Source organism: Aquarana catesbeiana, linkage group LG02, assembly GCF_042186555.1.
Source record: "Aquarana catesbeiana isolate 2022-GZ linkage group LG02, ASM4218655v1, whole genome shotgun sequence".
NCBI lineage: Eukaryota > Metazoa > Chordata > Amphibia > Anura > Ranidae > Aquarana > Aquarana catesbeiana.
In genome coordinates this window covers 473,150,818-473,167,147 of record NC_133325.1, presented here as the reverse complement: position 1 = coordinate 473,167,147, position 16,330 = coordinate 473,150,818, and the positions used below count along the sequence as shown (strand labels likewise).

The window sequence follows — 16,330 nt, the reverse complement described above, 5'->3', positions numbered from 1 at the left end:
AGTTACATTTTTAAAGGATAAAATATGTCAGCCAGGGGTGAACAGCCTGTGTAAAAAATAAAAACTCTTCTGCATATAGAATTTAGTATGAAAATCACAAGTGTACATAGGAGTTTCCGACTGCTGGTTGCCAAATTGTCAAATAAAGTGTTAAATTATTGCAATATGCCATGGGTGCGTTTACTTCTAGCGTTTTATAATTTATACTTGTATTTTGGACTAGCTTTTTCTTTTCTTTCATTATAGCCACATTAACCAGAAAACGCAATTTGAAAATCCAGTTCTTGAAGCTAAAAGAAAGAAGCAGCTTGGTCTCCCTCAGCTTGAAGGAATGATAATTCCTGGTAAGAGTATTTACAATATTCATTTGTAGCAGTATGATATACTGTATATACTGCAATTAAGCACTGTTAATTCTAAGCTCATCTCTTTTTTGTCCCATTGGTTCAATTTGTGCCTCCTTCAGAGCCCGACAAGTCCCCATTCACCAGAGATCCAGCAATGCTAAAGGGAGCAACATTGCGCACAGCTCTAAAGAAAAGTGCCATGGGATTTGGATTCACCATTATTGGAGGTGACAGACCAGATGAGTTTTTGCAGGTGAAAAATGTTCTTAAAGATGGCCCAGCTGCACAAGACGGGAAGATAGCTCCAGGTATAATTACACCAAACAAACTATCTCACAGGGAAGAAGAAAAACATAAACATTGTTTAAGTTATGCAGTATATTGATGCAATATGTTTGCAGGTTGCTTGATGTCCTGATTTAACTGGGCTTAATATTGTCAGTTTAGAGGGGGTATTATGCCTTCTGGTGTTCAGCACAAAAAATAAAAGGTCCTATTTTAGATGCTTTAAACTAAAACTGCTTTAGTTTTCAAATAGAAATTGAGGAGAGAAGGAAGTTTGCTTCTTTAACTGTTCTGGTTTGTTGCATCATGTTGAGGAGCATACAAAAATATCACGTCTTTCATGCACCATTTAACAGATCTACGTTTCTATTATCACGTGGCTACCAATCTGTTTAAACAGACAGTCTGCCAGTTATGCCTATGATCCATGTGTGAATTTTGGTGGTTGTGAAGTTCACCATTTGGAAAAAATTTTTCAGATAAGTAAAGAAGTCATTTGTAAAAACAAAAACTGCACTATGTGCTCGGAGGGAATTCCATTTGCTTTAATTTGGTGCTTTAATTCAGTGTTGGAATTGAGTTTTAAAGGAATTCCATAAAGAGAGAAAATTATGTAGACTGCCATTATTGACCTTCTGAATATGCTGGTTATCTGGCTTTCTGTATTTAATACTTTTTGATCCACTGACTTGGCTACAGATCTGGAGTTCTCATATCACTTGCAGCATACGTGCTCCAGGTTAATGACTTAAAGCCAGAGACAGCCTGGCAGCAATTTCAGCCTGCAAATTTCCCTAAACATTTTGTGATGATTTCATTCTCGTTTAAATATTAACCATTTCATCATCCAGCTTATAACTGCCTTCAGTAAAAAAAAAATCTTAAAGCATTGAGTTCAACCCCATAAATAAACCATATCTGCAGTAAAACATATGCTCATCCATCAAGAGACGGGCATAACATCCACCCATAAACCATTTTCTGTTATTATTAACAGTAATGAATAAACAGACCAAACATACAATGAGCACAGGGAATGGGTTTCGGTGTAGAAATGTACAAAATTGTAAAAAATGAATTGCCATTTAGAAAGAGCCTGGTTTCATGGAACACTGACTTCCAAGCTGTGCATGTGCATCTATGCATCAGAAAGCCCATTTCCCAAACTGCGGAAACTTCACAGCCACCAAATGATGTAGCATAAAAGTTTTTATTACTGAAACCTGTTTTATACTGTATAGTATGAACATAAATGGTGTCTGTAGATTTGTGAGTATTTTTTCTGAACAGTGGTTGGGTGAACCATCTTGGATTAGTTGGATTTGGATTCACCATTATTGGAGAAGAGAGACCAGATGAGTAAGATATCTTGCTTTTACTGTATATGGCAAAAAGAATAGGTACTGTTTTTGAACATAAATGAAAAACAGCTTAAATGTCTTTGCATGTTTTGGAACCTGCACATTCGATATAAATGGGTAAAAATAGTGTATCTCATGAAAAATGTCCAATAAAGTTTTATTCTTTAAAAAAAAAATAAAAACGAGATTTAAACTTGTGAAATGCAAAATTAGCAGCTGAATGCATTTCCATGACCGTTAAATACAGTATTTATTGGTGTATAACGCACACCTTCATTTTAAGAGGGAAGTTTCTGGAAAAAAAGTATTTTTTAAATAAACAACTTTGAATTAAAATAAGGGTCAGTGCCCATCAATGCAGCCTGATTAGTGCCCATCTGCAGCCTCCTCGTCTCCCATCAATGCAGCCTGATCAATGCCCATCTGCAGCTTCAATGCAGCCTGATCAATGCCCATCTGCAGCCCATCTCATCAATGCAGCCAAAAAATGCCCATCTGCAGCCCATCTCATCAATGCAGCCTGATTAATGCCCATTTTTAGCCTCAATGCTCATCTCCAGCCTCACCATCTTTTATCAATGCAGCCTGAACAGTGCAAGAAATCACTGAGCCGTCATTTCCTGTTTACTCGGCTCTCACTCGGCAGTCACACACACACACACAGTCCTGCCTCCGTCATCGGCATTGGGCTAGCTCCTGTGATTGACAGAACACTGGACCAATGCCGGTGGTGGAGGCGGGTAAGAGCCGAGTAAACGGGAGATGACGGCTCTGTGAATTCCAGTGGCACTCGTCCCCTCCTTCCCCTCTGAGGTATAACACGCACCCATGATTTGGTCCCTATTTTCAGGGGAAAAAAGTGCTTGTTAGGTGCAGATAAATACTGTATATTTTGCAACAAAATCAAAATAAACTGGAAGAAAATTGAAAAGGTTGGAAAGTTATATGGTATTTATCAAGCTACCTACAGAATTTTAGTAGGGCCCAGCCCAGTATGCATTCATCCTGCTGCTGATTGGTATAATGTCAGATAATGGTACTAGAATGCATGTTTCCACTGTGCTGTGCCTGTGGAGGGGGAAGAGTGATCACGGTGCAGACAGCCCCAGTGGTGGCCTCTCTTATTTGGGAAAAAAATTGCGATTGCCTGGTAAAGATCTAACTGGTCCCAAGGAAAAAAATATTGATTGCCTGCTAAAAATCGAAAAACTGGTCCCATCTGAAGAGAGAAAATGATGCCATTAAGTAGGATCTACAGTCTGAGCATATTCTGTCTGTAGGCACATTAAATGGGTGTAAGGTGTAGCACAGTGATACCATTTTTAATGAACAATCTTATCATTGTTTTTATGGCGGTGGTTTGTCTTTCAAGCACTTGTATTAACTACCATACATTATTAGATACAGTAGTTTCAAAATTCTTCTTAGACATTGAAAAAATAGAATTTCCTCTAGGTGGGATATTTGGAAAGGGATAAATAGTGCAATGAGGTATGAGAGTAGTGTAAAAAGTATATAAATTTTTATTAAGAAACATAGGTTTAAAATAATGAGCACATATATACACTATACATATCACAAAATATCATGAATGAATACTGGACAGGACTAATCATATAATAACATTACAAAAAAAGACGGCTAGTAAATCGCAAAGATCTGTTATGTTGGAGGTGAGCACAACAGAAAAGACCCAGCGCGTTTCGAAAATGCTATTTCTTCATGAGGGGTGTATGCGATTTTATCGCAGAACCTACAACCGTCTGCAATTTAAACAAAATACACACATATTAGATACGTAATATTGATTAAACACAAGCTAATTGGTACGTGTGTGATCACATTGTACTTTGTGTTTTAGTGTGTTTAGACACTGACCGCATGAACTGTGTAGTACTAGAGTGGATTTTCTGTCCAGATTTTGATGTTTAAAAGCAGTTTAAATGTTGCAGCTGTCAGCCTGTGGGGCCCAAAGCCCGACGGGGTGAGTAAATGCACCAACGCATATAGATTGGTCCAATGGTGGCACGAGGGGAAACATGGGCAGAGTCCCAAACAAAGGACAAACCAGGCTGGCCCTCCGAAATGTATCCCTAACTGAAGAAAAAAAAAAAAGGGGGAGAGGGACAAAGAAAGGACAGGTATTAAATGGATTGCTAGAGTTGTAAACTCCCCCCACACACTCACAGGAGACCACCCACTGTAAAAAGTTTGCATACACATGAAGGAAGGTGCGCGTACATCCAGATAGGTGCATGCACACAAACATGCATACGTGCATGTCTAACAGATGCACATGTGTGCATCTACACAGTTGAAAAATAGCTTAGTGGAGTGGTCTACCCACCATAGAAACATCCCCTCTGTAATACATATCAGAGGAAGGTGAGCGTGCATGCATCCATGCGCATACAGGCACGCACACATGCATGCACACATGCATATGTGCATGCATGTGCATCCAAACAGTTTGAATAATACGTTTAATGCCAAAAATTCTTCTAATGACTGCTTTCATCTTAAATGGCCCACCCAGTTTAAGCATCTCTTAATGTGGAGAAAAATACTTTTTTGGAGATGCCGATGGCTCAAAGTGTCAAAAAAGTGTTGGAAACCAAAACATTAGAACCTCTTACATTAGAACAAAGAGGTTCTAATGTTTTGGTTTCCAACACTTCTTTGACACTTTGAGCCATCGGCATCTCCAAAAAAGTATTTTTCTCCACATTAGTACACCTTCTTCTTAGTAAATCAGAGCGGACCACTCCGGGGTCAAACGAATGACTTCCTGTCTGTAACCCTAGGTGACCATGGCGACCACAGCATCATCGACGGCATGACGCTCAGTCACATGATCTATCGTGCAGGGAGACACTTCCTATTTACATTGCTGGGTTACCGTGGCGGCTGTGACGTCGTCGACAGCACGTCGCCCGGTCAGGTGACCCAGAGCACGTCCTAACAGCTAATCTGGAACGCATACAGGGGAAAGCTAGCTCCACCCTTGGTAACCCGCCATCCAATGAGAAACGTTACTATGGTCATCAACCTATACAGCCTGAGACAGCCCTCTCACGGACTGCTCCGTGGAATGGTACACAGCATTGTGCAAACTTTATTAGCTCTAAAGTAGCTCAAATTAAAAACCCCCGGCCAGTCTACTGACTGAAAAGTTAAATATCCAAACAAAGTTGGTAATGGCCTTAAAAAAGAAGATTCACAATTAAAAAATAAGAAGTAATTAATAATGGAATATCCAATCATATAAAATGTAAAAAAAGTAGGGATATGCCTGCATATTAGAAAAGCGACATCACTGCAGCCTCCTTTTGACAATATTAAAAGTGTAAACACCATTCAGTTAAATAGCATATATTCCCAATCTAATTAAGGGAGCATGAATATTACCAAAAAGGAAAAACAAATATTTAGCGATCTGAAATGAAACAATTTAAATCAAATTCGACATTGAGCCTCGTGGGTACCCCCACTCGGGTCTCATAGACACAGAAAGACTCACTTCGACGCTCAATTGTCAAATATAATTCACTCCCCTCCAATAAGGGGTTACTTTCTCGACCCCCCAAAATTTTAATTTAGCGGGGCTACGGGCATGGAACAATCTGAAATGTTTGGAATGTTCTCCCCACATATTGGAGGCCACATTCACACTCCATAATGTATACTACCCCTGATGTAGAACATGTAATGAAGTCTCTGATTTGATAAACTTTCTTGGTTGCCGTGGCAACAAATTTTTTTTAACATTACCCTTAGCCTGTTTGCATGGTGGGCAATGGCCGAAGGCATGAAAACCTGTCAATACATTGAATATCCTGTTCTCAAATACCACAGGTGGATCAATAACCCCAGGGGCCAATTTATCTCTCAAGGAGGGAGCCTTCTTGTAGACAAACTGGGGATATTCAGACAAGACTAGACCAAGTACTCTATCCTGTTTGAGGATAGGCCAATGTTTACGAACAATCCGTTCAAATTTTTTTTATTGTACATTGAAATCCAGGATCATTTTGATGTTCCCAGATATATCCTGTTGATCCTTAGGGGGATTGGACACCAATGTTGCTCTATCAAGCATCCGGACACTCTCAATATCTCTGTCTATACTAGATTTGTCATAGCCTTTTTGCAAAAAACGGGCCGACAGGACCTGTGACTGTGCAAGATAGTCGCTTTCCTGTGTACAATTTCGCCTAATGCGTACAAATTGTCCCTTCGGAATGTTGCACAACCACTGAGTGTGGTGGCAACTTCCTAGGGGAATGAACGCATTGCGATCAGTGAGTTTGAAATGATTCATCAGCTTTAGCTGATTACCCTCCACAGAAATATCCAAATCAAGAAAGATTATCTGCTCATTACTCACATTCCAGGACAAAACGATATTCCTATTATTTCTGTCTAATTTCCGCATGAATAGATCCAGATTAGGCCTGTCACCCTTCCAAATCATAATGATATCGTCAATGTATCTTTGGTAACAGACAAGTTCGGGGGGGTGTTTTTAAAGATAACCTCTTCCTCCCAGTGTGCCATAAATAGGTTGGCAACACTGGGAGCAAACCGGGCCCCCATTGCTACACCTCTGGTCTGGAGGTAAAACTGACTGTTATACCAAAAGTTTTTTGATAGGCAATACTTCAGACAATCCAAAATGAAGTTCTTATGTCTTCTGGTTAAATTAGATGTTCTGAATGCCCACTGTACAGACGTCAGGGCGTCCTCATGGCTGATAATCGTATACAATGAACTAACGTCTGCTGTTATCAGAAAACAAGAGGACAGACTAGGAAGATCTTCAAGAATCTGGATGATGTGTTTAGTGTCCTTCAAAAAAGATCGAGTATTTGAAATCATTGGTTGGAGAAAGAAGTCAATGTACTGACCAAGTCTCGACGAGACTGAATCGATCCCATTGACTATTGGTCAGCCTGGTGGATTGGTACTATTCTTATGAATTTTTGGCAAAAAGTATATTATCGGAGTGCGACAGGATGATGGATCTAAATAAGATGCTTCTTTGGGACTAAGGACTCCCATGTTTCCCCCTTTCAATAAGTGAGTGTAACTCCTCTTTGAACTGAAACATGGGATCGGAGTGTAACGCACTCCTGATGCCTGCATTCGGAGCGTAACGCACTCCTGATGCCTGCATTCGGAGCGTAACGCACTCCTGATGCCTGCATTCGGAGCGTAACGCACTCCTGATGCCTGCATTCAGAGCGTAACGCACTCCTGATGCCTACATTCGGAGCGTAACGCACTCCTGATGCCTGCTTTTAGAGCGTAACGCACTCCTAAACCCTGCACTATCTTGTAATTTTTTTTGTTTCCACTGCGTTTGGGTTTTATTTTGGGGTTAACAATGTATCATCACCCACAGTAGACCACAAAGGCAGCGTGTTTTGAACACTATGCAGAAAACACACATGGAACATGCCTTTCTGGCATCACGTTCTGGTGTGAATCAGCCCTAACAATAGGACACTGTGCCCGGTTAGCTTTGACTTCATCATTGTTGTTCAAGTAAATCTCCATCTCTCCAAGGTTGCCTATCCCTGCTTTAAACTGACTTCATCTGCAGATCAAAGTTCATCCCTTTGATCTGTAGATAAACAGAAAAATACAAGAAGAAACAATGGGGTTGATTTACTAAAGATAAATGGTCTTTGCACTGCAAGTGCAGTTGCTCTAGATCTGAGGGGAAGCTGATTGGGGGGGGGAGTGATGTGAAGGGGGGCAGTGGACACTGCTGTGGGCAGGGCCACCCCCATAGCAGTGTCCTCTACCACACTTCACATCACTCCCCCCCCCCCCAATCCCTGTATTCTGAGCGTAACACACTCCTGATCCCTGTATTTTGAACATAACACATCCCTGATCACTGCATTCTGAGCATAACGCACTCCTGATCCCTGCATTTGGAGCGTAACGCACTCCTTATGCCTGCATTTGGAGCGTAATGCACTCCTTATGCCTGCATTTGGAGCGTAACGCACTCCTGATGCCTGCATTCGGAGCGTAACGCACTCCTGATGCCTGCATTCGGAGCGTAACGCACTCCTGATGCCTGCATTCGGAGCGTAACGCACTCCTGATGCCTGCATTCGGAGCGTAACGCACTCCTGATGCCTGCATTCGGAGCGTAACGCACTCCTGATGCCTGCATTCGGAGCGTAACGCACTCCTGATGCCTGCATTCGGAGCGTAACGCACTCCTGATGCCTGCTTTCGGAGCGTAATGCACTCCTGATGCCTGCATTCGGAGCGTAATGCACTCCTGATGCCTGCATTCGGAGCGTAATGCACTCCTGATGCCTGCATTCGGAGCGTAACGCACTCCTGATGCCTGCATTCGGAGCGTAACGCACTCCTGATGCCTGCATTCGGAGCGTAACGCACTCCTGATGCCTGCATTCGGAGCGTAACGCACTCCTGATGCCTGCATTCGGAGCGTAACGCACTCCTGATGCCTGCATTCGGAGCGTAACGCACTCCTGATGCCTGCATTCGGAGCGTAACGCACTCCTGATGCCTGCATTCGGAGCGTAACACACTCCTGATGCCTGCATTCGGAGCGTAACACACTCCTAAACCCTGCACTCTCTTGTAATGTTTTTTTGTGTCCACTGCATTTCCGTTCTATTTTGGGGTTAACAATGTATCATCACCCACAGTAGACCACAAAGGCAGTGTGTTTTGAACACTATGCAGGAAACACACATGGAACATGCCTTTCTGGCATCATGTTCTGGTGTGAACCAGCCCTAACAATAGGACGCTGTGCCCGGTGAGCTTTGACTTCATCATTGTTGTTCAAGTAAATCTCCATCTCTCCAAGGTTGCCTACACCTGCTTTAAACTGACTTCATCTGCAGATCAAAGTTCATCCCTTTGATCTGTAGATAAACCGAAAAATACAAGAAGAAACAGTGGGGTTGATTTACTAAAGATAAATGGTCTTTGCACTGCAAGTGCAGTTGCTAGATCTGATCTGAGGGGAAGCTCTGCTGATTTCTATCATCCAATCATGTGCAAACAAAAATACTCTTTTTTTATTTTCCTTGCATGTTCCCTTCAGAACTTGAGCAGTTGCACTTGCAGTGCACAGACTATTTACCTTTAGTAAATCAACCCCAATGGTTCTTTTTCCCTTTCTGTTTCAGCAGCTGAGCAATGTTGTTGATAAACCTTGCCCGGCTGCTTTTTTTTTTTTGACAGCTCCAGTTTACACTTTTTTTTTACAGCTCCAATTTCCAGCTTCCCTATGTACCAATATACTATTAACATAATTCAGTTGCACAAAAAAAAGGGTATTTTCTATTTTTTTTTTTAATTAAAAAAGACATCATACTTACCTGCTGACCGTCTCCTGTAGTATGTCTGCAGTCTCTGACCATCTCCTGTACTATGTCTGCAGTCTGACCATCTCCTGTACTATGTCTGCAGTCTCTGACCATCTCCTGTACTATGTCTGCAGTCTCTGACCATCTGCTGTACTATGTCTGCGGTCTCTGACCATCTCCTGTAGTATGTCTGCAGTCTCTGACCATCTCCTGTAGTATGTCTGCAGTCTCTGACCATCTCCTGTAGTATGCCTGCAGTCTCTGACCATCTCCTGTATCATGTATGCAGTCTCTGACCATCTCCTGTATCATGTCTGCAGTCTCTGACCATCTCCTGTACTATGCAGTCTCTGACCATCTCCTGTACTATGTCTACAGTCTCTGACCATCTCCTGTACTATGTCTGCAGTCTTTGACCATCTCCTGTACTATGTCTGCAGTCTCTGATCATCTCCTGTATTATGTCTGCAGTCTCTGACCATCTCCTGTAGTATGTCTACAGTCTCTGACCTTCTCCGGTACTATGTCTGCAGTCCTGGAGCTCCTCTTTAAGTTGTCTGCTGTGTTCAGACTTTGCTACATGCAGAAAGTGTTGTCTTTTTTTTTAAAGAACAGATAAAATAAAAAAATTAGTTCTTCTGACTGCTTGAATTTTCTTGATGGGCAGTAATCGTGATGCATAACGGAATTGAATCAAATTGAATCGTTGACAGGATAATCATAATCAAATCGAAACGTGAGTCCAGTGAAGATGCGCACCTCTAGTACAGATGCAGCATCAGATCAATGCTGCATCCACCTAGGTGATGTACGTTTGTTATTTTGAAATATCTTGCTTCTCTTTTAAAAAGAGTAAGCAAAAGGAGAAACAACTCTAGACCAAAATGAAATAAGCCATGGATAGGACTGTCAAATGTAAAACATATCACTCATGTTTCCACACCTACAGACACATCTGTCATCTCATGTTCACTGCCCAAGAACTTGGTACTTTTCCCATGCTTTTGGAAACATTACAGCAAGCAAAAAGAACTATTGCTTGCAGGGTTTAATTTTTTAAGGGGAGTTTAGTTAAGAACTTACAGTGTATTACTAACCATATGCTGATCTTTTGATCTCTTTTGATTTACAGCAGTAGATACAGTATTTTATATCTGTAAGGCATTTCCACTTTATTTTTATGTTGCATTTTTCAGGCATCAATTTGATTTCCCCATGAAAACGTGTGTATGCCGGATAAAAAATTATATCTATATTTAACATACTAACATTCTACTTTTTTCTTTTTCCAGGTGATGTGATTGTAGACATAAATGGAACCTGTGTTCTTGGCCATACACATGCGGAAGTTGTTCAGATGTTCCAACTTATTCCCATTAACCAGTATGTGAATATGACCTTATGTCGGGGCTATCCTCTGCCTGAAGATAGTGATGATCCTGTGGCTGATCTTGTTAATGCTCCACCCTTAATAAATGGGCAATTGACTACACAAGGAGAAAATATGGGAAGTCAGGATTTAAAGTCTGGAGTGGTTGTTTTGGACCATAATGGGAAACCAGGCCATGTGTTGGTCAATGGTCGACTGAATGGACCTTCACAGGATTTACAAGATCAAAGGACATCTATGGCATCATCCGGGACATCACTGCCTGAGCTAGTAACTGTTCCCTTATTGAAAGGCCCCAAAGGTTTTGGGTTTGCCATCGCTGATAGTGCAATGGGACAAAAAGTTAAAATGATTTTAGATAGCCAATGGTGTCCAGGACTTCAGAAGGGGGACGTAATAAAAGAAATCTGTCATCAGAATGTGCAAAGCCTGACGCACATACAAGTTGTTGAAGTCTTGAAGCAGTTTCCAGTGGGAGCTGAAGTGCCATTACTTGTCTTAAGAGGAGGTCAGTAACATCAACATGTTTCAATCTAACGTTAGATAATTAAAGCTCAACTTCAGCAAAAAAATATTTTGGATAGAGCTTGGCAGGTTTGGAGTTTTAAATTTCCCTTAATTTCTGGTCAGGATGGGAACTGATGAGAAGTTCTCCATGTACACAGACCAAAATCTCATTTTAGTAAAGTGAGGAAAATATTCCTTGCAGTGTTTTTAATAATGTATGTCCCTTCATGTCCAGGTGACAACCAGACCCCGATTTCTTGTATGGGTGTTACATTAATGTAGGGAAAATCCCTCTTACGGAATCAGAAACAAAAGTAAGAAACTGATACTAAAAAGTTATCTAAACATAAAAAAATTAAGTTAGGTTTGAAGTCCTGAGATTTTGTTCAATTTTATTAACAAGATGCAGGCAAATGGTAGAACTTTTTGATGTATGCAGAGTTTTATAGTGTGAATACAGACTAAATTAGATTCTATAATCCTAAAATTATAAAAAAAAAAAAAAAAGAGAGAGAGAGAGACTTTATTGAATATGGATAACAAAATAATTAATTCTATCCCAATGCAACACCATTGTGAGAACTTTTTGTGTAATGTGTGATGGTGTGCTGAAGGAAAATCTATGCTTGGAGAATTGGGTATCCTGCTGTTGCCTCCCTCCAACAATGCTAGTTGCCTGACTGTCATACTGATCTAACAGCTTTAGTACAAAGTCACAGACATGGCAGAAGCATGCTATCACTTATTGCTAACACTAGGTTGATGACATGTGAAAGCTCTTAGAGCATCACCTATGGACAATTTTGGGTATTACAGTTAGTCAGGGTGTTGTCATCTTGACACCTTTTGGTATCTATTCACTTGACTCTGTTTGATCTTTTATATTTTACAAAAAATGTAGAGATTTTAATTGGTTTGTGTACACTAAAATTAGTTTATGTTTACTGAAAATATAGGTTTGATCAACAGATGTGAAAATATTGTACAACATAAACTCCCATCATTTTATTCTACAGGGTTTGTGCTTTCAGAAAAGCATTATTGCTTTGGAGATTTACAGTATTTATTTCATGTACTTATACAGCGCCATCAATTCACGCAGCGCTTTACATATGTATTGCACATTCACATCTGTTCTGCCCTCAAGGAGCTTACACAGTCCCTATCTTACATTCCTACGTATTAGGGCCAATTTAGACAGGAGCCAATTAACCTACTAGTATGTCTTTTGAGTGTGGGAGGAAACCCAAGCAGGCACAGGGAGAACATGCAAATTCCATGCAGGTAGTGCCATTGTTAGGATTTGAATCAGCAACCCGGGTGCTGCCAGGCAAAAGTGTGACAACCACTAACTCCCTGCTGTCAAAATTCAATGGCACCACAGGAGAGATCACTGCATCCACATCGCTTGCGTAGATGCAAGGATCTCTGAGTTTTTTTTTCTTTTAACCCGCTGGTAGTATGAAAAAAAAACTCTACATGTATACCTAGCTGAAGTCTTAAGTCAGCCATGCATGGATCTAAATTTGACTGGTTCAGCAGGGACCAGACAACTTTTGATGCATGTATGGGCAGGCTGGTTGTACAGAAGTTGATCCACTGATCAACTTCTGTACAGCCAGCCTGTCAATGTTTTTCCACTTGACCAGCACCGCAGGCTTTAGCCATTAGCATTGACCAGTGTATTGTGACAGGGGGGAAGTCTCCCTGCTGTCAGAATACAAAGGCTCAGCAGGGAGGCAAGGTGGATGGGGGGAATCAGGTCATTTTTTTAATTCTACCCACTAGTTGAATAAAAGAAAAAAACAATATGACTAATCTATGGGCTGCTTAAGTAAGCATCAATTATATAACAATAAATTTCTAAGATTATCAGAAAGTTTCATTGCAAGAAGATTGCACCTGTCCAAAGTGTCAATGTTATATCATTTTGGAAGCTTTTTCACACTTTTCCATGGGTTCCGCTGAATACAGGTGCTTTTATAATGGCTGGTTTCCCTTTGTATGTATTAAAACTGTATACAACTATGTCATTTGCCCTTATCGGTTGGTCTTTTAGACACTGTTGTATCCTCGGCTGTTGCATGCTTTTGACAGTTTCTCAGTTCATTTGAACAATTCTTGGCACTGTTGCTATATTTTTTTTTGGCTTTGTGGACTGCAGTGGTGATGATAATTGCTGTTATTCAGTCAGCTAATTATGTGGTTTTCACTGCATGGATAATTCCTTAAAGGCAGCTCGTTTTGACTAATTTAGGACATTTCTGCTGTTTGTTAATAATGGAGGCTGTCTGGCACTAGTTGCCTTGCAATAATACCCAGTAGGCACTCCCTCTAATGGGAGCCTGTGAGAACAGAAGTATGGGAACTGCCATTGCTGCCTTGTTTTTAAAGATGCATGCTCTCGAAATGTCATTGTTACCCTTCTTTTATCTTCTTTGTGAGTTATTGAACCATAACAAGTACTTTGGATATCAGGTGTCAGGAGAACTGATATGCACATGCTTGTTCTGACTTGAAAGATAAATAGTTAAGGATAATCACAATAGCAGCAGAACTTTCATCTTTAAAAGCAAGTCAGCAGTGGCAGCTTAAATTGTGGGACTTTGACTTGTTTTAAAGCTGCAGACTCCTGGACTGTCATGTTTAGTCATCCTTTACTGCACATTGACTGACCTTGAACAAGTATGCAGGATAGGAGCAAAGATATTTTCAGCCTTCATTGGCTACATGCCTGTTCCAAATCGGCAACTCGCAAGGCAGTAAATCCAGCTTCAAACCTGCACTTTAAATCCTAGTCAATCATGGCAGCTCCCATATCTCTGTGTGCATGAGTTTTCTTCAAACTGCAAAGGACCATGTCGTTGCTCAAAACCATAAATGTACAGTGGGGACGGAAGGTATTCAGACCCCCTTAAATTTTTCACTCTTTGTTATATTGCAGCCATTTGCTAAAATCATTTAAGTTCATTTTTTTTCCTCATTACACACAGCACCCCATATTGACAGAAAAACACAGAATTGTTGAAATTTTTGCAGATTTATTAAAAAAGAAAAACTGAACTATCACATGGTCCTAAGTATTCAGACCCTTTGCTGTGACACTCATAAATTTAACTCAGGTGCTGTCCATTTCTTCTGATCATCCTTGAGATGGTTCTACACCTTCATTTGAGTCCAGCTGTGTTTGATTATACTGATTGGACTTGATTAGGAAAGCCACACACCTGTCTATATAAGACCTTACAGCTCACAGTGAATGTCAGAGCAAATGAGAATCATGAGGTCAAAGGAACTGCCTGAAGAGCTCAGAGACAGAATTGTGGCAAGGCATAGGCCTGGAGAAAGGTTACAAAAACATTCTGCTGCATTCCTAAGAGCACAGTGGCCTCCATAATCCTTAAATGGAAGACGTTTGGGACAATCAGAACCCTTCCTAAAGTTGTCTGTCTGGCCAAAGTGAGCTATCGGGGGAGAAGAGCCTTGGTGAGAGAGGTAAAGAAGAACCCAAAGATTACTGTGGCTGAGCTCCAGAGATGCAGTCGGGAGATGGGAGAAAGTTGTAGAAAGTCAACCATCACTGCAGCCCTCCACCAGTCGGGGCTTTATGGCAGAGTGGCCCAACGGAAGCCTCTCCTCAGTGCAAGACACGTGAAAGCCCGCATGGAGTTTGCGAAAAAACACCTGAAGGACTCCAAGAAATAAAATTCTCGGGTCTGATGAGACCAAGATAGAACTTTTTGGCCTTAATTCTAAGCGGTATGTGTGGAGAAAACCAGGCACTGCTCATCACCTGTCCAATACAGTCTCAACAGTGAAGCATGGTGGTGGCAGCATCATGCTGTGGGGGTGTTTTTCAGCTGCAGGGACAGGATTGCTGGTTACAATCAAGGGAAAGATGAATGCGGCCAAGTACAGGGATATCCAGGACGAAAACCTTCTCCAGAGTGCTCAGGACCTCAGACTGGGCCGAAGGTTTACCTTCCAACAAGACAATGACCCTAAGCACACCGCTAAAATAGCGAAGGAGTGACTTCACAACAACTCTGTGACTGTTCTTGAATGACCCAGCCAGAGTCCTGACTTAAACCCAATTGAGCATCTCTGGAGAGACCTAAAAATGGCTGTCCACCAACGTTTACCATCCAACCTGACAGAACTGGAGAGGATCTGCAAGGAGGAATGGCAGAGGATCCCCAAATCCAGGTGTGAAAAACTTGTTGCATCTTTCCCAAAAAGACTCATGGCTGTATTAGATCAAAAGGGTGCTTCTACTAAATACTGAGCAAAGGGTCTGAATACTTAGGACCATGTGATATTTCAGTTTTTCTTTTTTAATAAATCTGCAAAAATGTCAACAATTCTGTGTTTTTCTGTCAATATGGGGTGCTGTGTGTACATTAATGAGGAAAAAAATGAACTTAAATGATTTTAGCAAATGGCTGCAATAGAACAAAGAGTGAAAAATTAAAGGGGGTCTGAATACTTTCCGTCCCCACTGTAAGTGATCCACTAGTTGTATGGTATCTTTCTGATACATAAAATGAAGAATTCCCCTTTTCTTCCAAAGAGAGGACACTACAAACACATAATTAAAGTAGAACCATAGGCAAAACTTCTTTTTTTTCATTTTGGATAAAATTAGGGAGGTTTATAACCCCTGTCAGTTTATTTTTTTCTCATATGTGTGCCATTGGGGAGATTTCCCTTCACTTCAGGTCCCATTGCCAAAACAGAAAGTGAGAGGAAATCCCTGCAACTTATGGGAATCCCTAGGGCAGGGATATGCAATTAGCGGACATCCAGTTGTTGCAGAACTACAAGTCCCATGAGGCATAGCAAGACTGACAGCCACAAGCTTGACACAGAGAGGCAGAGACATGATGGGACTTGTAGTTTTGCAACAGCTGGAGATCTGCTAATTGCATATCCCTGCCCTAGGGGATCCCCAGGTCACCAGAACTACTGTCCCTATTAGAAGATTTCCCCTCTTTTCTGGGGACAACCTAAATGTTTTTCTTTTACTTTCACTTTCAATGATAATGGTAAACAGGACAAATAGAGAGGGTAAAT

At 41.1% G+C, this 16,330-nt stretch overlaps 1 protein-coding gene across 3 annotated transcripts in view; it reads left to right on the top strand.

The window, feature by feature from the left end:
• Nucleotides 1-16,330, top strand: part of MAGI3 (membrane associated guanylate kinase, WW and PDZ domain containing 3) — a 548,042-nt gene that overhangs the window by 380,514 nt on the left and 151,198 nt on the right. For all 3 annotated transcript variants that reach the window (XM_073615714.1, XM_073615713.1, XM_073615715.1), the window contains exons 8-10: nt 247-344; nt 467-655; nt 10,653-11,258. In XM_073615714.1, coding sequence (XP_073471815.1) covers nt 247-344; nt 467-655; nt 10,653-11,258 — 893 coding nt within the window. The remainder of the gene's footprint in view (nt 1-246; nt 345-466; nt 656-10,652; nt 11,259-16,330) is intronic.